Below are 26,161 nucleotides of genomic sequence, written 5' to 3'. Positions count from 1 at the left end.
CAGCAAAACATGGGACTTCTACTTGCGTTTGAGGTGCCCTTAAGAAATAATGTCGCCACAAGCGCCTTCTGCGCTTTTCACGTGTTTGCAGAGACTAGCGTTTTTGCCCGTGTCTCTGGTGTGAACGGAGCCAAGCGGGTGCAGAGGGCGATGTGAAAGGTCAGCAAAGCCCCCAGTGCTGGGACAAGGCCGTCTAGAGCCCAGGGCAAACATGCCAAACTGCGCCCCACCCCCACCCCCAAGATATATGAGCATTATGTGTTAGCAAAAAAATTATTGAACGCTAATCCGCATGCTTACCCCCTAAGCATAAATCCCCCCCTCCTCCCAGGACAGATCTGCCCCCCCTGCTGAAATCCCCCCTCCCAGCTCAAATTCTCTCTCCCCTCAGGTCTCCTATTACACATCCCCCCCCCCCAAAAAAAATTACCCCTCCTAGCACAAATCCTCTACTCTTCAAACCCCCCCCCTCCAAATACACATCTTCTCCCCCAACTCCAAATCCTTTTCCCAGCACATATCCCCCCCCCAAAAAAATGACCCCTCCTAGCACATCTTCTCCCCCCACTCCAAATCCTTTTCCCAGCACAACCCCGCCCCCCACCCCAAAAAAAAAAAAAAATTAGCCTCCTAGCACAAATCCCATCCCCCCTCAACAATATCACCTCTTCCAGCACAAACACCCAAAATCCCCCTTTCTAGCACAAATCCTCTTCCCCCATCCCCCCTCTCAACACAAAACCCCAAATCACCTTTCCTAGCACCCCCCCCCCCCAAATTTCCCACCCCAGAACAATTTTTACCCCCTGCTTCCCCCAAATTCTCCCACCCAACACAAATCTCCCACAACCAAAATCTCCTTGTGGCGCCCGCCCATCACACAGCAGCCGCCCCTCTCTGCCCATCCCAAGCCTCGCCTCCACTGGGGGGGACGAACTTAGTTGTTTTGATGAGCACATCTATGTTATTAGTGTGATAAAACAGCCAAGCGCACATTGCACGAGCCCCTGCGTGTAGCGTTCAAAAACAACAGGAGGGGGAGGGGTCTGTATGTTGCGGTGCTTTAAATGCCATCCGCCTACACTCTTATAAAGGTTGTACTAAACCTAATTTTTTTTCCCTAAGCTCCTTATAAACTTGACAAATTTGTATTAAAATATATATAAAAAAATAAACTCCTGAAATAATTGTGGAATCAAGGCTGTACTAACCCTAACTTTTTTTTCCTTATAAATTTGGCAAATTTGTATCAAAATTATATATTAAAAAAAAACTTCTGAATTAATTATGGAATCAAAAAGCAACAAAGTAATAACAAGGCAATAATAAAAACAAAAATTCGGGAATGTCTTTAAATGCCATCCACCTACTCCCTTATACGGCTGTACTAACCCTAATTTTTTTTTCCTTAGAAATTTGGCAAATTTGTATCAAAATTATATATATATATAAAAAAAACTCCTAAAATAATTGTGGAATCTAAAACCAACAAAGTAATAAAAAGGAAATAATAAAAAAAAAAATTGGGAATGGCTTTAAATGCCATCCACCTACTCTACTCACTTATAAGGCTGTACTAATCCTAACTTTTTTTTCCTTATAAATTTGGCAAATTTGTATCAAAATTATATTAAAAAAAAAAAAAAAACTCCTGAAAAAACTGTGGAATCTAAAACCAACAAAGTAATAAAAAGGAAATAATAAAAACAAAAATTAGGGAATGGCTTTAAATGCCATCCACCTACTGCCTTATAAGGCTGTACTAATCCAAAAAAAAATTCCTTATAAATTTGGCAAATCTGTATCAAAATTATATATATAAAAAAAACTCCTGAAATATTAAAAACAAAAATTAGAGGAAAAATGATATGGATAGATCAGATTAATGAAACATTTGAATATGGAAGCTGAATGTATAAGACCCACCTGTCACACTGACAGCAGGGGGCGCTCCTATCGCAGAGCACCCACAGAGCTAAAGAAGGAGGAGTGGCCACACGCAGGCCTGAAGATTTGAATTCTTCTACACGTGCCTGGCAATTAGAGACTCAGAAATGTTGTAAATTGTACACATTTATCACACTCTTTCAACAAGGCAGAGCAACAGGAATCAATATCATCACCATTGATCTTTACGTTGTGCTGTTGATCGCTGTGGGCCCGTTCAGACTGTTGCAGCGGCGTTAGCGCACAACGCATGTTCCTGCGGCTCTGATCGAAATGTGTGGCTGCTGTAATATCGTCGTCTTATATTCTCACACTTCCCTTATACACTGAATGCTTTATTTTTTAGGAGGAAGATATCGAGTACTATGATGCCAAGGCTGATACAGAATACGTAAGTAGCATTGCAAATTCCCAAAGTGCTGTCAATAGTATTTTATTTTATTTCTATATGTATATATTTTTGCACTGATGATTTATATACTGTATGTTTTTTTTTATTTATGAAGACAAGACAAACAAAATGCGGGACTTTACAGTGCATCGGGAAAGTATTCACAGCGCTTCACTTTTTCCACATTTTGTTATGTTACAGCCTTATTCCAAAATGGATTAAATTCATTATTTTCCTCAAAATTCTACAATCAATCCCCCATAATGACAACGTGAGAGGAGTTTGTTAGAAATCTTTGCAAATTTATTAAAAATAAAACATCCCATGTACATAAGTATCCCAGGCTCCTCCCATGTACATAAGTATCAAAGACTCCTCCCACGTACACAAGTATCACAGGCTCCTCCCACGTACATAAGTATCACAGACTCCTCCCACTTACATAAGTATCACAGGCTCCTCCCATGTACATAAGTATTACAGGCTTCTCCCATGTACATAAGTATCACAGGCTCCTCCCACGTACATAAGTATCACAGACTCCTCCCACTTACATAAGTATCACAGGCTCCTCCCATGTACATAAGTATCACAGGCTCCTCCCATGCACATAAGTATCACAGGCTCCTCCCACGTACATAAGTATCACAGACTCCTCCCACTTACATAAGTATCACAGGCTCCTCCCATGTACATAAGTATCACAGGCTCCTCCCATGCACATAAGTATCACAGGCTCCTCCCACTTACATAAGTATCACAGGTTACTCACATGTACATAAGTATCACAGGCTCCTCCCATGTACATAAGTATCACAGGCTCCTCCCATGTACATAAGTATCACAGGCTCCTCCCATGTACATAAGTATCACAGGCTCCCCCCATGTACATAAGTATCACAGACTCCTCCCATGTACATAAGTATCACAGGCTCCCCCCATGTACATAAGTATCACAGCCTTTGCTCAATACTTTGGTGAAGCTCCTTTGGCACCAAGTACTGCCTCAAGTCTTTTTGAGTATAACGCCACAAGCTTGGCACACCTATTTTTGAGCAGCGTCTCCCATTCTTCTTTGCAGGACCTCTCCAAGTTCCATCAGGTTGGATGGGGAGTGTCGGTGCACAGCCATTTTCAGATCTCTCCAGAGATGTTCAATCGGGTTCAAGTCTGGGCTCTGGCTGGGCCACTCGGGGACATTCACAGAGTTGTCCAGTAGCCACTACTTTGTTATCTTGGCTGTGTGCTTAGGGTCTTTGTCCTGTTGAAAGATGAACCTTCGCCCCAGTCTGAGGTCCAGAGTGCTCTGGAGGAGGTTTTCATCAAGCATGTCTCTGTACATTGCTGCATTCATCTTTCCCTCGATCCTGACTAGTCTCCCAGTTCCTGCCGCTGAAAAACATCCCCACAGCATGATGTTGCCACCACCATGCTTCACTGTAGGTATTGGGAAGGTGATGAGCGGTGCCTGGTTTCCTCCAGACATGATGCTTGCCATTCAGGCCGAAGAGTTCACTCTTTGTTTCATCAGACCAGAGAATTTTGTCTCTTGTGGTCTGAGAGTCCTTCAGGTGCCTTTTGGCAAACCCAAGGTGGGCTGTCATGTGCCTTTTACTGAGGAGTGGTTTCCGTCTGGCCACTCTACCATACAAGCTTGATTGGTGGAGTGCTGTAGAGATGGACGTTCTTCTGGAAGGTTCTCCTCTCTCCACGGAGAAATTCTGGAGCTCTGTCAGAGTGACCATCGGGGTTCTTGGTCACCTCCCTGACTAAGGCCCTTCTCCCCCGATCTCTCAGTTTGGCCGGGCGGCCGCTCTAGGAAGAGTCCTGGTGGTTCCAAACGTCTTCCATTCACAGATGATGGAGGCCACTGTGCTCATTGGGACCTTCAATGCTGCAGAAATGTTTCTGTACCCTTCCCCCGATCTGTGCCTCCATACAATCCTGTCTGGGAGGTCTACAGACAATTCCTTGGACTTCATGGCTTGGTTTGTGCTCTGACATCCACTGATAACTGTGGGACCTTTATATAGACAGGTGTGTGCCTTTCCAAATCATGTCCAATCAACTGAATTTACCACAGGTGGACTCCAATCAAGTTGTAGAAACATCTGAAGGATGATCAGTGGAAACAGGAGGCACCTGAGCTCAATTCTGAGTGTCATGGCAAAGACTGTGATACTTATGTACATGGGAGGAGCCTGTGATACTTATGTACATGGGAGGAGCCTGTGATACTTCTGTACATGGGAGGAGCCTGTGATACTTCTGTACATGGGAGGAGCCTGTGATACTTCTGTACATGGGAGGAGCCTGTGATACTTATGTACATGGGAGGAGCCTGTGATACTTATGTACATGGGAGGAGCCTGTGATACTTATGTACATGGGAGGAGCCTGTGATACTTATGTACATGGGAGGAGCCTGTGATACTTATGTACATGGGAGGAGTCTGTGATACTTATGTACATGGGAGGAGCCTGTGATACTTATGTACATGGGAGGAGCCTGTGATACTTATGTACATGGGAGGAGCCTGTGATACTCATGTACATGGGATTTTTTTTTTTATATAACTTTGCAAAGATTTCAAACAAACTTTTTTCACATTGTCATTATGGGGTATTGATTGTATAATTTTGAGGAAAATAATGAATTTAATTAATTTTGGAATAAGGCTGTAACATAACAAAATGTGGAAAAAGTGAAGCGCTGTGAATACTTTCTGGATACACTGTATGCCAACTGAAGTATTAATATGACAAAATACAACGAAAATCCAGCAAATTTTATTACAAAAAATTCCAACATAAAACTGCCATTAGCCATATACAAAAATCATAAAAAAACAAACACAAAAGGGCGCCTCCATCTAGGTGTAGCAATTTATTAAAAAGCATAACAGACCTACACCTAGATGGAGGTGCCCTCTTGTGTTTGTTTTAGATCTGAGAGGAGCTGCTTCTGCAATTTTTTTTTTTGTACTGTCACCAGTCAGTGTCCGTGATCCCCACCACTCGGCACTCCAGCTGTGGTGCAACTACAAATCCCATCATGCCTCTGCCTCTAGGAGTCATGCCTGTGATTGTCAGGGTCTTGCAATGTCTCATGGGACTTGTAGTTTCACCACAGCTGGAGGGCCGTGGTTGCCTACCCCTGCATTATATGAGGACGCTGTACTGCATTGATGGCAATATGTAAACAAAAATTGTGATTTTAATTTTTTTTTTTAATATCTTCATTTTAAAAAAAAATGCCAAAAAATGTAAAAAAAAAAAATTTCAGAAAACTCGCCATGCATCTTACCAAATACCTTGGACTGTCTACATTCCAAAAAGGGGTCATTTGGGGGGTATTTGTACTGTCCTGGCGTTTTCGGGCCTCCAAGAAATGAGGTCGGCCGTCAGTACATCAGGATTGATCGATTTTCAGATATATATACACACCTTTCCTACAGACTAAATAATATACACTGAAAATATATTTTCACCAAAGAAATGTAGCAGAATACAATTTGGCCTAAATTTATGAAGAAAGGATTATTTATTTGCAAAATTTCCTAACGGAAACAACAACAAAAAATTTTTTTTTATTTTTTTTTTTAATTTTTGGTCTTTTTTTTGTTTATTTAGCAAAAAATAAAAACCCAGAGGTGATTAAATACCACCAAAATAAAACTATTTGTGTGAACAAAATTATAAAAAATGTAATTTGGGTACAATGTTGCATGACCCCGCAATTGTCATTCAAAGTGTGAGAGCGCTGAAAGGTAAAACTGGCCTGGGCAGGAAGGGGGTGAAAGTGCCCGGTATTTAAGGGGTTACAGAGAATTGTCTACTGAAGAGAATGGTATCGGGATCGTGGCTGTAGCTGCAACCATGATCCTGGTTTACCCACCTCAAGGCGAGGCTATACGTACAGCGATATTGCTTGGCACCAATGAGGGAGTATAGCAGAAGATGTTTGCCTTCAGACTATCTCTCTGTAAATGAAACTTTGTATTGGTCTATCTGAACAGGCGGGCAAGAGTGGGGAGGGGAGAGGGAGGCCTTCTCCATAGTGGGTTATACACTATGTTTTCGCCAGAAAGGTACATATACACATATATTGATATGTGGCTCCACCCGCTGTGATGGGAAATGGCTCCGACCACCAGAGGTCCAGATTTATTGCTCCTAGGAGCTCAGAATAGTCAGAAACAAGGAGTCAGCATTGCGCACACCCAGGTACATTGACTGATAATCAGTACACATGCTAGGAACTGAATTATAACCCCCGATGCAGGATATTCTTGAGGCTCCATTTAAAATAAATAAATAAACTTAGTGCGTTGTGTAGCTTTACCGCAATTCTTTGGCCTGACTTGGCATCTTCCTTTAACAGGATGACCTAGAGGGGGAGGATGAGCTGAGAGAGGCCAGCCACTCCCTCAAGCTAGATTTTACAGACGATCTGAACTTCAAGGCCAAAGTTAATTATTCGTACACGGCGGTGCAGATCCCTACGGACATCTACAAGGGTTGTGAGTATCCAAAGCACCCAACTCCTCCGTACCCCCAAATTTTCCTCTAGAACCCCCCAACTAAAGCAGAATTAGGATTCTTGTGCTTCCGCTGCAGTAATGGGGAACTGAAACATGGTTTAGTGATCAATAGGAGCTGTGTCTCCGTAGTTGTGTCCATTGTGGAGATCTTATATAACGATAAGTAATGCAGATTTGTCTCTGCTGGTTGTAGTGTGAGCTGGAATCCTGCAGGAGGCGCAGTGAGCAAACTGTGAAAGAGATTGGGCAGCCATTCTCAAACATGGCTCTGTGAAACCTTAGAGTTCCTACAAAGGTTGCTTGGGGGGGTTCCTTGAGCTGTGGCTGATAGACCTCCTGTTTGATAGTGTCTGTACGGTTCTGGGGCCAATGCCACTTGGCAGAGATGTCTATAAGGATGGCATTCTGACCACCGCCGCACGGGGGGCATCCTTCCAACTGGCCACCAATGTAATGGCCATTTTCCCAACTGACACGCAGTGAATTGGTTATAGCAGGACTTCACCAAAACCTGAAAATTATTTCAAGATTTCCCCTTGGGGATGACAAGTTGGAGTGAGGTCGAGGTAGAGACCTTTAATCTCCAGAGAAGGTGATCATGAAGACCAGGTTCCACAAAGGAGGACTAGGAAAATAAGCGATGCTACAAGGTGAGGTTCAAAAGATTGATTGATTTTCTGACAGGAACACCAAGGGGTCATTGCCCAAATCGAGGTTTATTTGTAGATTTTTGAACTCCTATTTCAAGCACCTACAAAATAGTATTTTTTTATAATATTTATTTAGCGTTGATCATTGGTGGTCTTGCTTTGGCCAAACCATATTGGCTGGTCTCGGGGTCTCTTTTATAGTAGATGTATTGCTGATGTATACGTTGGTGTCAGTGGGAAGAATAGTGTCCCATCATTGGTGTCAGTGGGAAGAATAGTGCCCCATGGTTGGCATCAGTGGGAGGAATGGTGACCCATCATTGGAATCAGTGGGAGGAATAGTGCCCCATCATTGGTATCAGTGGGAAGAATAGTGCCCCATCCTTGGTATCAGTGGGAAGAATAGTGCCCCATCATTGGTATCGGTGGGAAGAATAGTGTCCCATCATTGGTGTCAGTGGGAGGAATAGTGCCCCATCATTGGTATCTGTGGGAGGAATAGTGCCCCATCATTGGTGTCAGTGGGAGGAATGGAGCCCCATCATTGGTATCAGTGGGAGGAATGGAGCCCCATCATTGGTATCAGTGGGAAGAATAGTGCCCCATCATTGGTGCCAGTGGGAGGATAAGTGCCCCATCATTGGTATCAGTGGGAAGAATAGTGCCCCATCATTGGTGTCAGTGGGAGGAATGGAGCCCCATCATTGGTATCAGTGGGAGGAATGGAGCCCCATCATTGGTATCAGTGGGAGGAATGGAGCCCCATCATTGGTATCAGTGGGAAGAATAGTGCCCCATCATTGGTGCCAGTGGGAGGATAAGTGCCCCATCATTGGTATCAGTGGGAAGAATAGTGCCCCATCATTGGTATCAGTGGGAAGAATAGTGCCCCATCATTGGTATCAGTGGAAAGAATAGTGCCCCATCATTGGTATCAGTGGGAAAAATAGTGACCCATCATTGGTGTCAGTGGGAGGAACAGTGCCCCATGGTTGGTATCAGTGGAAGGAATGGTGCCCCATCCTTGGTGTCAGACGGAGGAATGGTGCGCCATCGTTTGTGTCAGTGGGAGGAAAAGTTCCCCACTGTTTGGTGTCAGTAGGAAGAATAGTGCCCCATCATGGGTGTCAGTGGGAGGAATGGTGTCCCGTCGTTGGTGTCAGCAGGAGGAATAGTTCTCCATATTTGGTGTCAGTGGGAGGAATAGTGCTCCAGCGTTGGTGTCAATGAGAGGAATAATGCCCCATTGTTGGTGTAAGAGGTACGAGTAGTGCCCCATCATTGGTGTCAGTGAGAGGAATAGTGCCCTATTATTGGTATCAGTGAGAGAAATGGTTTCCCACTGTTGGTGTCAGTGGGAGGAATAGTGCCCCATCATTGGTGTCAGTGGGAGGAATAGTGCCCCATCGGTGCCAATGAAAGGAATAATGCCCCGTTGTTGGTGTCAGTGGTAGGAGTAGTGCCCCATTGGTGTCAATGGGAAGAATATTGCCTTTTATCAGTGGGAGGAATGGTGCCCCGAGGGCCACATACAGGCAAGCAAAGGGCCACAATTTGGAGACCACTGACCTAGATAAATGAAAAGCTTCAGACGTGGAAATAGCAAAGTTTGACTTTTTGAGATCAGGTCCAACTTAAAGGGAAAACTGTGGGATAGGAAGACAGAATAAGACCCACATTTGTGGACTCCCCTTCCACCATTGAAGGCTCCAGACCACGGAATGATGAGCGAAGGAACATCGGCCTCTAAAGAAATGAGAAGCAGATTGTTGATGGTTTTGTGTAGTGAGATTTATTGATGGTGTCACATAGATATATAGGAGGGGGAGCGGCGGGGGGGCCTTCTATAACGTCGTCACGGAGAAGAACTGCGGGGGCTTCAGCTGTTTTTTTGCTGCCTTCGCGTTGCTAATGGAATTGCGTCCTGTTGAGCCGGCAGCTGCCTCGTGGCGTCCTCCGATCTCGGCATGCTGGGACTTGTAGTTTCGGCGGCAGCTGGCGCACGCCCCCCCACCCCCCCGGGTTGCCTGATTTATAGCGATCGGGCGGCTCTTTAGAAAGTGTCGATCGTTGGAACAGGCAGAGGGTCAGCGGAAGCGGTGCTTGAGGAGTGGGCTCGGTGGCGGGATTGAGATGTTTTAGGGTCGAAGTGGCAGCGCATTGTGTATTTCACCGCTAACAAGTGATTTCACGCTGTATTAAGTGTTCAGGGTGTCAGACGTCGAGGTGCTAAGTGCTGTTAGCATCTAATAAGCTGTCAGTGGGTGTAATTAATCACATGTAAGCAATTAGTTAAGGTTCATTGTGAGACTGCAGCATCTAAACACATCCAATCAATCTACCGCATGTGAACCCCGCAAAAATCGCTCCCCTCCCCCCCCCTGGCTGACCCCCCCCCCCTCCTTCTGAATGCCGCCGCTTGTTTCCCTGTCTGCGATATTCCCCCTTTTTGAGCGATGACCTCCCCCCCCCCCCTTCTTCCCTCTGCGGACCTCTCTCTCCAACTGCTGATCCCAGTTACCCCCTGCTGACCCCTGTCCCCCCTCCCCCCCTGCTGACCCGTGTCTCCCCAGCCACCGTCATCCTGAACGAGCTGAACTGGACCGACTCCCTGGAGAATGTCTTCATCCAGAACCGCCAGGAGGACCCCACGCTGCTCTGGCAGGTGTTTGGCAGCGCCACCGGAGTGACCCGATACTACCCAGGTGACTGGTGAGGGGGGGAGGGGAAAGGTTCTGTAAGGTGGCCTTGGCACGTTAATGGCACCCTAAATGTGTGTTCTGTCTTTTGCAGCCACCCCGTGGAGGGCACCCAGCAAGATTGACCTTTACGACGTACGCCGGCGCCCATGGTGAGTGCCCCTGGGAGGGTTCGCTTTTTTTCTGCATCAGTCGTTTTTATTAAGTTTTTTTCTCTCCAAGATATAAAAGGAATACAAAATATAACAGTAAGTTGCTAAGGTACAGGGCTACCCAAAAATAAGACCTAGCGTGATTGTCGGCGATGGCTGCAATATAAGCCCTACCCCCCAAATAAGCCCTGGTTAAAGTCCTTGTAGGTCTTATTTCCAGGGTAGGGCTTATTTTCGGGGAAACAGGGTATATTGCCGCCTGGAGGCGCTCTGTACACAGATGATATACAGAACGCCCCCCAGAAATGTAATTTCCCGCTTGTGTGATTGGCTCACTGATTTTTTCCCAGAAGTCTGCACTAAGATACAAGTTAGATTTTGGGCATCGCCTGCCACAAAAATGTCAATTTTGGTGAGATGCTCCCAAAGGGATATTACATCTAAAGTAATGCAGAGCCCGCCACTTTCCCCATTAGAGCCCTTCAGGTGCAGCAGCTGATTGATAATTATAAAGTCACTCCCATTCACATGGACAAAGAGAAACAAACAGCTGTTTCTTCAGAATAACAAAAGGTCGGAATCTGCTACAAAGTTTGTTAGAATCCCTGCAATGTACAGAGATCACCTGGGTGGGGGGGGGGTTCTCAACAAAAGTGGAGTTACTCTTTAATGATGATTAGTGGAGTTTGCCACCCCCCCCCCCCGTATCTCTTTTCTCTGACCCTTTTGTTGTATCTCTCCGTCTCTTCCATCCTTTCATCGTCTCTCTGTGTCTTTCTCTCGCTCTGTGTTTTCTCTTTTATTCTTCTCTCTCTCTCTCTTTCTGCGTCTTTCTCTCTTCTGCGTGCCGTCTTGTCTCTCTCCAGTTCTGAGCATTGTTGTCCAATTTTCATTTCACGCATCACCGCCGCTGGAGAGTGCCTGGAATAGCAGTGCGGGTACCTGGAGGCTGCGTGTTTGTGGAGCGCCCTGTGTGTGCCACAATGGGCTCTGTACGCTCGCAGCCTCTTCTTTGTGTTTCCATTCACTGTGATTCCAAAGGATTTTCTGTTTTTAAAAGAAGCTCCAGGCAGAAGTTTTTTTTTTGTTTTTTTTTTTTGGATTGTTTTTTTTTTTTTGCTTGCAATATGACATTTTTATATCACTTGTTTAATTAGTAAAGAGCGGAAGAGATCCGCCGTGTCCACCGCTCTTTACTTCCGTGGCCTCGTGCTGTGCTGGGATGGAGGACGGAATGTTTTAACCAGTAAGACGTTTCTTGGGTCACATTCCACCGAGAGCAGAGCTCCATACAGATATAAATGTATAATGATAGAGTGTAAGCTCATCTCTTCCACCTACCCCCCCCCCCCCCCCCGCACATCTGCCCCACCTCTGAACCCCTTCTGCTCATTTTCCCCACCACTGTACCCTCTTCTCATCTATGATATGCAGAGTGGTGAAAGGAAGCAGAGATGTGACACATCTACCTGTCCTGGCACGCTCATCCTGCTGATCCACCTCTCACATCCAGCCCATGTGCTTGTTTGTGATGTATGTGATGTATGGTATGTCTCTGATGTATAGGATGTATGTGATGTCTGTGATGGATGGGATGGATGGGATGTGTGTGATGTATGGGATGTGTCTGATGTATGGGATGTGTCTGATGTATGGGATGTCTGTGATGTCTGTGATGTCTGGGATGTCTGGGATGTCTGGGATGTATGGGATGTCTGTGATGTATGGGATGTCTGGGATGTCTGGGATGTATGTGATGTATGGGATGTCTGGGATGTCTGGGATGTATGGGATGTATGTGATGTATGTGATGTATGTGATGTATGGGATGTCTGGGATGTCTGGGATGTATGTGATGTATGTGATGTATGGGATATATGTGATGTATGGGATGTCTGTGATGTATGGGATGTATGGGATGTCTGTGATGTATGGGATGTATAGGGTGTATGGGATGTATGTGATGTATGGGATATATGTGATGTATGGGATGTATAGGATGTATGGTATGTATGTGATGTATGGGATATATGTGATGTATGGGATGTCACATACCAGCATATGGAATAGGGGCATTTTCTGAAAGCAGTGGGCCTGTGTGCAGGTTCATAAGTTGGGCCCCCACAGCTGAGAAAGTGCGGCGCTCTGCGCCACAGAAAAAGTTGGGTGTGATTTTCATTCCGCTGAATACTGGCTGTGGCTAAAAGGGACACAGAGTGCCGGGGGTTCAGTAGTAAGGGACACAGAGTGTCGGGGTTCAGTAGTAAGGGACACAGAGTGTCGGGGTTCAGTAGTAAGGGACACAGAGTGCCGGGGGTCAGTAGTAAGGGACACAGAGTGCCGGGGGTTCAGTAGTAAGTGACACAGAGTGCCGGGGGTCAGTAGTAAGGGACACAGAGTGCCGGGGGTTCAGTAGTAAGGGACACAGAGTGCCGGGGGTCAGTAGTAAGGGACACAGAGTGCCGGGGGTCAGTAGTAAGGGACACAGAGTGTCGGGGTTCAGTAGTAAGGGACACAGAGTGTCGGGGTTCAGTAGTAAGGGACACAGAGTGCCGGGGGTCAGTAGTAAGGGACACAGAGTGCCGGGGGTTCAGTAGTAAGTGACACAGAGTGCCGGGGGTCAGTAGTAAGTGACACAGAGTGCCGGGGGTTCAGTAGTAAGGGACACAGAGTGCCGGGGGTCAGTAGTAAGGGACACAGAGTGCCGGGGGTCAGAAGTAAGGGACACAGAGTGTTGGGGTTCAGTAGTAAGGGACACAGAGTGTCGGGGTTCAGTAGTAAGGGACACAGAGTGTCGGGGGTCAGTAGTAAGGGACACAGAGTGTCGGGGTTCAGTAGTAAGGGACACAGAGTGCCAGGGTTCAGTAGTAAGGGACACAGAGTGCCGGGGGTCAGTAGTAAGGGACACAGAGTGCCGGGGGTCAGTAGTAAGGGACACAGAGTGTCGGGGTTCAGTAGTAAGGGACACAGAGTGCCGGGGGTCAGTAGTAAGGGACACAGAGTGCCGGGGGTTCAGTAGTAAGGGACACAGAGTGTCGGGGTTCAGTAGTAAGGGACACAGAGTGTCGGGGTTCAGTAGTAAGGGACACAGAGTGCCGGGGGTCAGTAGTAAGGGACACAGAGTGTCGGGGTTCAGTAGTAAGGGACACAGAGTGTCGGGGTTCAGTAGTAAGGGACACAGAGTGCCGGGGGTCAGTAGTAAGGGACACAGAGTGCCGGGGGTTCAGTAGTAAGGGACACAGAGTGCCGGGGGTCAGTAGTAAGGGACACAGAGTGCCGGGGTTCAGTAGTAAGGGACACAGAGTGTCGGGGTTCAGTAGTAAGGGACACAGAGTGCCGGGGGTCAGTAGTAAGGGACACAGAGTGCCGGGGGTTCAGTAGTAAGGGACACAGAGTGCCGGGGGTTCAGTAGTAAGTGACACAGAGTGCCGGGGGTCAGTAGTAAGGGACACAGAGTGCCGGGGTTCAGTAGTAAGGGACACAGAGTGTCGGGGTTCAGTAGTAAGGGACACAGAGTGTTGGGGTTCAGTAGTAAGGGACACAGAGTGCCGGGGTTCAGTAGTAAGGGACACAGAGTGCCGGGGGTCAGTAGTAAGGGACACAGAGTGCCGGGGGTTCAGTAGTAAGGGACACAGAGTGTCGGGGTTCAGTAGTAAGGGACACAGAGTGTCGGGGTTCAGTAGTAAGGGACACAGAGTGTTGGGGTTCAGTAGTAAGGGACACAGAGTGCCGGGGTTCAGTAGTAAGGGACACAGAGTGCCGGGGGTTCAGTAGTAAGGGACACAGAGTGCCGGGGGTTCAGTAGTAAGGGACACAGAGTGCCGGGGTTCAGTAGTAAGGGACACAGAGTGCCGGGGGTTCAGTAGTAAGGGACACAGAGTGCCGGGGGTCAGTAGTAAGGGACACAGAGTGTCGGGGTTCAGTAGTAAGGGACACAGAGTGTCGGGGTTCAGTAGTAAGGGACACAGAGTGTCGGGGGTCAGTAGTAAGGGACACAGAGTGTCGGGGTTCAGTAGTAAGGGACACAGAGTGTCGGGGTTCAGTAGTAAGGGACACAGAGTGTCGGGGTTCAGTAGTAAGGGACACAGAGTGCCGGGGTTCAGTAGTAAGGGACACAGAGTGCCGGGGTTCAGTAGTAAGGGACACAGAGTGCCGGGGGTCAGTAGTAAGGGACACAGAGTGTCGGGGTTCAGTAGTAAGGGACACAGAGTGCCGGGGGTCAGTAGTAAGGGACACAAAGGTTCAGGAATAATTTCAACAAAGTTCCCAGAAGCTCAACAGTAATTCCACAAACTGTCACCTGATTGGGGTTTTCTCAATCACAGTGAAATCTCTTCTTTCTGAGGTTTGTAGTGGCAAGTCTTCTTCCTCCAGATGGTGGGCGGGGCTAGCAGGACTGTGATTGGCTTTAGTAGTGACCAATCACAGTCCTCCTCCTCCTGGAATCAGGGACCCCCCCTGCCCCCCCTACCAGAACTCCACCCAATCTCTTCCCCATCATAAAAGCTGACGATCGCAGCTACAGCAAAGTTAGAGAACCAATCAATGTTTCCCATCTCTTACAATGTGTGGGGGGCGCAGTGCCTCCCCCTCAGTGCGGTGTGGGGAATTCATGGAATGCATTGGAGTCTCACTGACACTTCCCTGCGCTGCTCTGCTGATGGCGAGGGAGTCGAGTGCCGGCAAAAGAGGCTTCCTGTGCCGGGGGTTGCCTACCCCTTATCTATCACATAAAATCTCAATAAAATACATTTACGTTTTTTGTTGTAACATGACAAAATGTGGGAAATTTTAAGGGGTATGAATACTTTTTCAAGGCAATGTATATAAATGTATAATAATAATAATAGTGTGTGACTGGGGGGGGGGGCGCATTAGAGTGTAAGCTCCCCTGTACAGAGACTGATGTGACCGGCTCAGTGTTCTCTGTACAGCACCACGGTATATGTCAGAGCTATATAAATGTATAATAATAATAATAGTGTGTGACTGTAAAACGTTGCTGTCAGTATTCTCTATCAGTTACAATGTATTCTCTGTGATTTCCAGGTACATCCAAGGCGCCTCCTCCCCCAAGGACATGGTCATTATAGTGGATGTGTGAGTATTAATGCTCCCTGGATCCCCTCCCAGTGGCCCTTAAGGAAATCAGAATGCTGGCGACGTTTCATGGGGGCCCCAATTATGTGATCACTGTGATTGGCTGTCACAGCCATCATGTGATCAGGAGTCTTTCCTACCGGCTCCTAGTCGTCATCGTATCACTGACAAGCGCAGTCGCGGTGCTTGAGGCGCACACTCAAGTGTGCCCCCAAAACAAAACTGCACCACATATAGGGGGCAGCACTGAATAAGGCCTAGTTTAGCACTGCTACGTATAGGAGTATGGACAGGAAGGGGTTAAAGTGTATGTAAACCCGAACAATGAACATGGATGTATCTTCCGTTTGGTCTGTTATTCATCCCACTGAAGTATTTTGTTATATCTGTTCAAGTGTAAAAAAAAAAGATCCTGCCAGAAATCTCGTGAGCTGATAACTTCCTGTGTTCTCCGCCTCTTTTACCTGTTACATTGTTCCCGATCCGGCTCTGATGACTACAGAACACCTCCCATGTTATGGAGCTGACAACTTCCTGCACTCTTTGCCTCTTTTATCCGTTACATTGTTCCTGATTCAGCTCTGTGGGCTACAGAACATCCTCACTAGCCCCCCCCCCCCGCCATGTTATGAAGAAAAAGAGAGGTGAGGCTTCCTGTAGTCCTGTCCTAGGGTGACAACAATGCTAATCCATATACCCAGTGTAGTGAGTGTTGTCACCATAATAAAGGACTAGACTACAGCTGATTCAGCTCTGTGGGTTACAGAACCCCCCCCCTCTTTTAATTTCTTTTCCATTACATGTGGGGGGGGGTTGTTGTAGCCCTCAGAGGGAGAGAAAAAATCCCCCCCCCCCAAAAAAAGGACACTAATCTGCATGCTTACCCCCTAAGTATAAATCCCCCCTCCTCCCAGGACAAATCAAACCCCTGCTGAAATCCCCCCTCCCAGCTCAAATCCTCTCTCCCCGCAAGTCGCCCCCCCCCCCACACACACAAATCGACCCCCCCCCCCAAAAAAAAAACTACTTCTAGCACAAATCATCTGCCTCTCCCAGTACACATCCTCTCCCTACGCCAAATTCCCCCAAAACCCCCTCCCAGTACAAATTCCCGTCCCCAAATTTCCCCTCCTAGCACACCTGCCCCCCAATCATCCCCACCCCCAAGGTGTATGACCATTATATGTTAGCAACCCCCCCAACAAAAAAAATTAAAAAAATGAGCAGTAATCTGCATGCTTTGCCCTCTAAGTATAAATTTCCCCTCCTTCCAGTCAAATCCACCCCCTGCTGAAATCCCCCCTCCCAGCACAAATCTTTGCCGACCCCCCCAGCTCAAATCCTCTCTCTCTGCAGATCACCCTTGCAAAAAATCAGCCCCCTCAAAAGAAAAGAAAAACAGAAAATGAGCAGTAATCTGCATGCTTGGCCCTCTATGTATACATTTCACTCCTCCCAGTACAAATCCACCCTCCAGGCACAAATCCCCCTCCCCAAATTTCCCCTCCTAGCACACCTACCCCTCCCCCCCCTTCCCCCCAATCATCTCTACTAACACAAATCCACCCCCCCCCCCCCCAGAACAATTCATACCCCCTGCCCCCCCCCCCCCCCCATAAACCCCCCCCCCCAACAAAAAAAATTCACTCCCCTCCAACTCCAGGGAGCACAGGAAGTCACCAGCTCACGACATTTCTGGCAGGATCCCCGGGTATAATCTAATGAAAAAAAAAAAATGCCCCGTTTATTTGTGCAGCCAACACTCTGCAACTCCGATCTGTGGTGGAATGCTTTTCAGAGGTGATTATAGCGCCCCCTTCTGCCCGCTTCTTATCTGTAAGTGGCGCATATGGTACCTCCCGCTGAGTCTAACAGGGGGTGTCATTTTTGCCATGGCATGTGTACACCCCCTTCCCCCGCCAGGCTGCCTTCAACGTTAAAAGGAAGAGCGGCACACCGCGATCTGTTCCATTTTTCTTCCAGGGTTTGGATACAATTTAAATACGGCAACAATGTTTAAAATGTAGCAAACCAGATCAACCAATCAATTCTCATTAGCCAGAGCAGAAGATTGCTGATTGGTTGTTACAGACGCCGAGCACGTCGCCCGTTTTTAATATTTTTTGTGCTGTAGGACAAATGAAACGATTCCTAAATGAATATTAAGGACGATCGTCCCGTCCTGTAATGACAGCTATCATTGGCGCGTGTGTTCTATTGATCAGCCGTGAAGGAAGGATCCGTCATTCGGCTCGCAGTGGTTTGCACCGGCGGTGGGGGGAGGGGAGGAGGAGGGGGGGTTGATGTTCAGGGCTGTCTGACATGACAGATATAAATGCCGCTGGGCAGTGTGACCCCCCCCCCCCCCCTCCACCCAATCCTCTCAACTCACCGTTGTTTGCGCTCTCGCCCCCGGAGCTGACATTCAGCCGTGTCACCTCTGCTTCCTGTAAAAGCCTTCAGTGCGAAATCAATTTATTTGTCAGACTTTTCCGATGGCGCCGGACAGCTTTGTCACAACAGCACCAGCGACGCGGTACACGGCGAGCGACACGTAACAGGGGCAAGTCACAGCGATTTATGGATTGTAATTTGTTAGTTCTCTGCAGACATTTGTATATATACAGTATACAGGAGTATACAGTATATACACACAGGGGGGTGATACATAATATTATATCTGTGGTTTGGCAGGAGCGGCAGTGTGAGCGGATTGACGCTGAAACTCATGAAGACGTCTGTGATGGAGATGCTGGACACGCTGTCCGATGACGACTACGTCACCGTCGCCTCTGTAAGTGACTGGAGTGGGGGAGCGTGGACTATAAAATGGTGCTTGCTGAGATTGTGATTGGCTAAAAAATATCACCATCAATATCTGCCTATTCCGTCTGTATCTGTATCTGCCCTCTATAGTCCCAGGACCATTGTCCCCTCCTCCTCTGTCCCCTCTATAGTGGCAGTGCCACTGTCCCCTCCTTCTCTGTCCCCTATATAGTGGCAGTGCCACTGTCCCCTCCTTCTCTGTCCCCTCTATAGTGGCAGTGCCACTGTCCCCTCCTCCTCTGTCCCCTGTATAGTGGCAGTGCCACTGTCCCCTCCTCCTCTGCCCCCTCTATAGTGGCAGTGCCACTGTCCCCTCCTCCTCTGTCCCCTCTATGGTCCCAGTGCTACTGTCCCCTCCTCCTCTGTCCCCTCTATAGTCCCAGTGACACTGTCCCCTCCTCCTCTGTCCCCTCTATAGTCCCAATGACACTGTCCCCTCCTCCTCTGTCCCCTCTATAGACCCAGTGACACTGTCCCCTCCTCTTCTGTCCCCTCTATAGACCCAGTGGCACTGCCCCTCCTCCCCCGCCCCCTCTATGGTCCCAGTGCCACTGTCCCCTCCTCCTCTGTCCCCTCTATAGTCCTTGTGACACTGTCCCCTCCTCCTCTGTCCCCTCTATAGTCCTTGTGACACTGTCCCCTCCTCCTCTGTCCCCTCTATAGTCCCAGGACCATTGTCCCCTCCTCCTCTGTCCCCTCTATAGTCCCAATGACACTGTCCCCTCCTCCACTGTCCCATCTGTAGTCCCAGTAACACTGTCCCCTCTATAGTCCCAGTGACACTGTCCCCTCCTCCTCTATCCCCTCTATAGTCCCAATGACACTGTCCCCTCCTCCTCTGTCCCATCTGTAGTCTTAGTAACACTGTCCCCTCTATAGTCCCAGTGACACTGTCCCCTCCTCCTCTGTCCCCCTCTCCAGTCCCAGTGACCCCCTCTACTCTGTCCCCACTATGGATTCACTGACCAAGTCTCCCTCTCCCACCTCAGGTAATCCTTTCTGTGTCTCCCTCCTTCAGTGGCACCCCATCTCCCCCCTCCTCCTTCTCTTCTAGTCACCCCATCTCCCCCCTCCTCCTTCTCTTCCAGTCACCCCATCTCTCCCCTCCTCCTTCTCTTCCAGTCACCCCATCTCCCCCCTCCTCCTTCTCTTCTAGTCACCCCATCTTTCCCTACCCCCCCCCCCCCATTCTTCCAATGACCCCATCCCTCTCACCCCTCACTTTTCCAGTCATTCTTTTCTCTCCCTTTCCCAACTCTTCCAGTCGCCCCGTCTCTCCACTCCTCCCCCGCTCTTCCAGTGACACCATCTCTCTCCCTCGCGCTCTGTCCTCATCTGGCCTCCTTCGGTGACACTTTATGAGAGGGGACAGATTCGGCTGACATAGGAGGAATTTCCCGACTTTAGAGTATTATATAAGGAAGTAGATGTGCCCCCCTCCCAGCACAGAGATGATTCCATCATAAAAATCTCCATCAATCCACTGATTTCCTTCCCTCCCCAGTTTCACGAGAAGGCCGAGCCCGTGTCCTGCTTCAAGCAGCTGGTCCAGGCCAACGTCCGAAATAAGAAGGTCATCAAAGATGCCGTCCAAGATATGGTGGCCAGAGGAACCACCGACTACAAGGCCGGGTTCGAGTACGCCTTCAGCCAGCTGCAGAATGTGAGTCCTGGTTTGGATCCTCGTGCCTCAGGTTCTCGCCCCAGTTGCCCGTTTTGTGTAAATTTACGATTCCACCAGCGCTGGTTGTCTAATGGGATTCGTCAACCCCTCCATTCCATTTCTTTGGTAAAGCTTTGTGGTGGAGGGGGCAAACTGCTATACTAGTCCTCTGTCTTGGCATTGGTCATGTGACCAGCCTCTGCAGGGAGTCCTGTTTTCTCTGCATCCGCCAACTTTTTCCAAAGCCTCCTTTTTCTATCTACTTATATGTTACAGCAAGGGCGTTTGTCACAGACGGTGATCTGTATCCGCTGAGAGATGGATAATCCAAGGGCTTGCAGGAGCATAACTGAGGGTAGAGAGGCAGCAGAGGGTGCTGGCGGTGGAGCGTAGCAGGTCAGACAACTGCAGCGCGTAACTGTCAAGGACAGATGTGCGTATCCAACTGGATTAAGACTGTTCAAATAATGCAAGAGGGGTATCAGAGGCTGCATGGAGACACGGGTGTCATAGAGGCTCACTGGAGGCACAGGGGTGCACTTGGGTACACAGGAAGTGCAGAAGCACACAAAAAACACAGGGTCAAGATAAGGGGTACACTTTGAATTACAGGGGTGCACTCGATGACATGGGATGCACCGGGGCGCTCTAGTTGACACAGGCCTACTGGGGCGCACTTTGAATCGTGGGAGCACCCAGGGGCACACTAGATCACACATAACGTACTTAAATTAAAGCCATGAGGATGCATGGGATCACTTGGAGTCACGGCAGTGTACAGGGGCACACTTGGAGTCACATTGGCCCCCCTTGAGCCACAGAGGTGCACAGGGGCACACTTGGAGTCACAGAGGTGCAAAGGGGCACACTTGGAGTCACAGAGATGTGCAGGGTGCACACATGGAGTAACAGGGGCACTCTTGAAATTACAGAGGCGCAAGGGGGGGTACACATGGAGTCACAAAAGTATACAGGGGCACACTTGGAGTCAGAGGTGAACAGGGGCACGCTTGGAGTCAGAGATGCACAGGGGCACGCTTGGAGTGACAGAGGTGCACAGGGGCACGCTTGGAGTGACAGAGGTGCACAGGGGAATGCTTGGAGTCACAGAGGTGCACAGGGGCATACATGGGCACTCTTGGAGTCACAGGGGCACACTTGGAGTCAGGGGCACACTTGGAGTCCAAGGGGTACAAGGGAGCACACTTGGAGTCATTGGAGCGCATAGGGGCACCAAAGCCACAGGCGCACTACTATCCAGAAGCTGGAGATAGGCGCAGAGGACATGGGGAGTACAAGATGCAAGTAGGGTACAACAGCAATAGGGCTCATTTAAGGCCCAGCTGCATGCAGCTCTGCAATTTAAGGTGTTGCTAATCAGAAGAGCATTCTACTGATTGGCTGCAGTGCTGATCAGGAGAGCTCTGGCAGAGGAGACCCAACACTAGATTTAACCTTTAAAATGGATAACAAACCTGTTACAATGTTTCCTTTTCTGCTAGCTTTGTTGTCACCAAGTAGTATTGTCTCTATGCGAAGATATACTGTATACATTTTTGGGTTATTTCCGCTTCCTGTTTCAGAATAACGTCACCCGAGCCAACTGTAACAAGATGATCATGATGTTCACGGATGGCGGGGAAGACCGAGTACAGGATGTCTTTGAGAAATACAACTGGCCCAACAAAACCGTAAGTTCACCTGGGAATATAGACCACCATGTCCATCCTTGGGCTTTCTGCTGCCCTGTGTTAAGTTGTAGTATGGCCCCCTTATTGATGCTGATGTCAGGGCAACCCACCATGTGCAGGACTCCCCCTGGACCATCTTCTCCTTATACGAGATGGAGATGACCAGACTGGTACCATGATCCACAGGAGGGGAACTGTTCTATCACCCCACTGCGTTCCCTCTTCATGTCTATTTAGTAGAAGCCATCTAACTGCTACAGGAGCTCAGTGACAATGTCTGCCAAACTTCCTCTGCACTGGAGCAGGACTCACAAAACCAAGAATGCCAAACTACTGTCTTCTGATTGGTCACCAACTCCGGTCCTGACCAGCAGTGTGTGGAATGGTCTGCTTGTTTGGAGTTCTGTTTCACACTGCAGGAGAGGAGGAGGTGTAACAGACAGACCTCACCACTACCAGACAGACCTCACCACTACCAGAAAGACCTCACCACTACCAGACAGACCTCACCACTACCAGACAGACCCCCGCAACTGCTAGACAGACCCCCGCAACTGCTAGACAGACCCCACAACTGCCAGACAGACCCCACAACTGCCAGACAGACCCCACAACTAGCAGTCCCTACCACCGCCAGACAGACCTCACCACCACCAGACAGACACCGCCACCGCCAGACAGTTCCCACCACCGCCAGACAGTTCCCACCACCGCCAGACAGTTCCCACCACCGCCAGGCAGTTCCCACCACCGCCAGGCAGTTCCCACCACCGCCAGGCAGTTCCCACCACCGCCAGGCAGTTCCCACCACCGCCAGGCAGTTCCCTCCACTGCCAGACAGTCCCCACCACCGACAGATAAAACGCAATAAAAAGACAGACTGTCCCTCCTCTTTACTTGAGAAGAGAGTTGGAAGGGATTGTGAGAAGTTCCCCTCCTGTGTATTCTCTCTGATAATGCTAGTTTCCTGGCTGAAGCCAGAGGATTGGAATAATAGCTAGCCTAGGGCACTAGTGTTTTCAATCACAGAGCTCTATGGGACTTCCTCACTACAGATATTTTTTTTGCTTTAAAAGAACTGAAATTTGCACTATGGGTGTCCCCCCCTCCCCCATGATCCCATTCTTCCCACAAAATACCCTCCTTCACCCAAAATGCCCTCTTTTCACCTACAGTACCCCTTTTACCCCACAACCCCCTTATAATTGCAATGCCCTTCCTCTTCTCTCTCTATGCTCCCCCTTCTCTCCAGGATGCCCCACAATGCCTTCCTTCCCTCAAGGTGCCTCCTTCCTCTATGGGGTTCCCCTTGTTTACCCCAAAAGCCTAATTTTCCACCACAATGCCCTCTCCTTCCTTCCATGATGTCCCTATTTCCTCCACGATGCCCCTCTTCCCCCATAGTGCCTCTCTCCCAAGCCCCCATTGTTCCCATTTTCTTCCATGATGTCCTCCTTCAGCCACAATGCCCCCTTTCCCATGATGTCTCCCTTCCCCCATGATGCCCTACTTCCATGGTGTTCCTCTTCTCTCACAATGCCCCCCTGCCCCCAAAATGCCACCCCTTTCCTTCAATGATGTCCCCATTTCCTCCACAATGACCACCCCCTCTTCCTTTTATGATGTCCTCCCTTCCCAACGATGCCCCCATTCCCACCATCTCTCCTTTCCCCATGATTCCGCCCTTACTTCATGATGACCTTCTTCGTCCATGGTGTCCCTCTTCCCTCAAATTGCCCCCATTTCCACCACAATGCCCTCTTCTGCCATGGTTTCCCCTCTTCCTTCTATGATGTCCTTTCTTCCCAATGATATCCCCTTCTCCCACCGTGTCTCCCTCCGCCATAATACATCCCTTCCCCTATGGTGCTCACCTTCCTCCATGGTGTCCCCCCCCCCCGTCCACTTTTACCCACAGTGCCCCCCCCCCCCTGCGTAATCCCTCTTTTTCCCCTCACAATGCTCCCCTTTTCATGATGTCCCCATCTTCCCCACAATATGTCCTATTCCTCCATATTGCTCCCCTTTCCTTCCATGATGTCCTCTCTTCCCAATGATGTCTCCTTCTCCCACCATGTCTCCCACCACCACAATGCCTCCCTTCCCCATATGATGTCCTTCATCCATTGTGTCTCCCTTTCCCCACAATTTCCTTCCATGATGCCCCCTTTTTCCCCTACAGTGCCCTTCTTTCCTTCCACAATGTCCCCATTTCTCTCACAATGCCCTCTTCCCCCCCCATGGTGATCCTCCCCCATGCTCCCTCTTTCCCTTTATGATGCCCCCCTCACTCACTATGCCCTCCTTCCCCCACAACATTTACCCTTTCCCCATATTAACCCCCTTTCCTCTGACACCCCCCTTCCGTCTTACACAGTGACTCCCCTTTTGCTCCAGACGATCCCTTCCCCCCATGATGCCCCCCCATCACCAAGGCACTCCATGTACACAGCCATGCTGGCTTTGAGTCACCCGAATGGAAATCTCCAACTTTCACCGAGAACAAACTTTTAATTCCGCCTTTAATTAATCAGACAGTTTGATGTGACTTTCCTCCGGTTTCCAGATTAATTTTAGCTTTTTAATTGAGTTCTCCGGCGGCCCCCGATTGGTCTCCGGGCCGAGATTAGCTCGGGAAGTCATTCCGTTTTGGCTCTGGGGGTCTGACATGTCGCTCGGCGTCCAGATAACGGCTTTCAATAAAGCTGTACCTGGGACGCATTAGTGCGCCGCGCGGATTGATGGGCAGCCCGCCAGGAAGTAATATGGAGGACAGTCACTTAACATGCAGCCTTGACGGTACGGGACAATTACAGGACATGACAGGACAGATAAAACATCACTGATATAATTATAATGACCGCCAGGGTGACAACGGGGACGCCGCGTGCGCCTCTGATATATTACCCTCCGTCTTAAAGCGACGGACAGACGAAATTTCTGCTGGAATTACCGCTGGGCTCCTACAAAAGGCTGATTTACATTTCCAGATATATATATATGTAAATGTCGCCGGAGCTTATCAGAACTGAAAATAATTAAAGGTTCTGACCCCGGGGGGGGGGGGGGGGGGGGATTCTCCTACGCACAGCTTACTTCCTGTGCTTTGATTGAATAGCCTTCGAAGTTTTGCCCTGCTTTGCTGCAGCAGAAGTCTCACTCCTTCTGCCGGATTTTCTGGGAAGAAAGCGTCCAGACTACTTTAAAGGGAAACTCCAGTTTAGTTTGACGGAGTTGAAGTCCTCTCCAGCTCTTTAAAGAGGAACTGCAGTCTGCTCACATAATCTGTAATAAAAACATCTTTGCCATTCCGAAGCTTCCCTCCAACCACTTTGCATATTATTTTATATATACTGGGATTCTGTACTTAGCCAAAGGTGCTGCAGAAATCTCCCTCCACTGAGTCTGGCTGCAGCCATTTTAACTGTGGGCAGCTGAAGCTGCTGCCTGTTCACTTCCTGGATTTATACGGACACACAGAGGCACGCCTCCCAGCTCTGCAGCTCTCATTGGCCCTCTTATGACTCATTCCCCCCCTCCCTTCCTGGCAAACTCTCGGGAGAGTGTTAGAGAGAGCCTGTGCATGATGCATACCTCCCAACATTTTGGGATGGGAATGAGAGACACCTACTAGCAATGTATGTAGGCATAGGACACGCCCCCCTGCCACACCCCCTTAAAGGAGAATTAACCCCAAAAAGAAAGGTTAATTAAATCCACAAGTGTTTTTTTTTTTTTACCACTACTATTCCTTTATATTGGCTTTTAAAATGTACAAAGGCAGCCATTTAGAATTTGGATGAAATGTTTAGCTCTGGGAAACACTTTTTGAAAGATAAAAAGTGCATTTTATATACAACTATAGAGATCAGATGAGAGACAAATGAGGAGGACAGAGGGACAATGTTAAAAATCAGGGACAGTCCCTCGAAATCCGGGACAGTTGGGAGGTATGCGTGATGTCATAAGCCTAGATTTATTTAATAGATTTAATAGATCGAAAGATGAAAAAAATTACCGGAATTCCGCTTTAAGGATTTCAGCCAACAGCAGATACACTATTTTACCAATAGTATTGGGACGCCTGCCTTTTACACGCATATGAACTTTAATGGCATCCCAGTCTTAGTCCGTGGGATATATATATATATATATATATATATCTATATATATATATATATATATAGATATATATATATACACTATATTACCAAAAGTATTGGGACGCCTACCTTTACACACACATGAACTTTAATGACCTCCCAGTCTTAGTCCGTAGGGTTCAATATTGAGTTGGCTCCGCCCTTTGCAGCTATAACAGCTTCAACTCTTCTGGGAAGGCCTTCCACAAGGTTTAGGAGTGTGTCTATGGGAATGTTTGACCATTCTTTCAGAAGAACATTTGTGAGGTCAGGCACTGATGTTGGATGAGAAGGCCTGGCTCGCAGTCTCTACTCTAATTCATCCCAAAGGTGTTCTATCCCGTTGAGGTCAGGAC

General features: G+C 48.4%; 1 protein-coding gene across 4 annotated transcripts in view; it reads left to right on the top strand.

Moving 5' to 3' along the window:
* Nucleotides 1-26,161, top strand: part of CACNA2D2 (calcium voltage-gated channel auxiliary subunit alpha2delta 2) — a 339,422-nt gene that overhangs the window by 243,293 nt on the left and 69,968 nt on the right. For all 4 annotated transcript variants that reach the window (XM_073591600.1, XM_073591599.1, XM_073591598.1 and 1 more), the window contains exons 5-12: nt 2,294-2,338; nt 6,723-6,861; nt 10,106-10,237; nt 10,326-10,383; nt 15,433-15,483; nt 18,178-18,277; nt 19,814-19,972; nt 21,556-21,663. In XM_073591600.1, coding sequence (XP_073447701.1) covers nt 2,294-2,338; nt 6,723-6,861; nt 10,106-10,237; nt 10,326-10,383; nt 15,433-15,483; nt 18,178-18,277; nt 19,814-19,972; nt 21,556-21,663 — 792 coding nt within the window. The remainder of the gene's footprint in view (nt 1-2,293; nt 2,339-6,722; nt 6,862-10,105; nt 10,238-10,325; nt 10,384-15,432; nt 15,484-18,177; nt 18,278-19,813; nt 19,973-21,555; nt 21,664-26,161) is intronic.

Source organism: Aquarana catesbeiana, linkage group LG07 (genome assembly GCF_042186555.1).
Source record: "Aquarana catesbeiana isolate 2022-GZ linkage group LG07, ASM4218655v1, whole genome shotgun sequence".
Classification (NCBI taxonomy): domain Eukaryota; kingdom Metazoa; phylum Chordata; class Amphibia; order Anura; family Ranidae; genus Aquarana; species Aquarana catesbeiana.
Note: the sequence above shows the minus strand (reverse complement) of the source record. Positions and strands in the feature narration are given on the sequence as shown.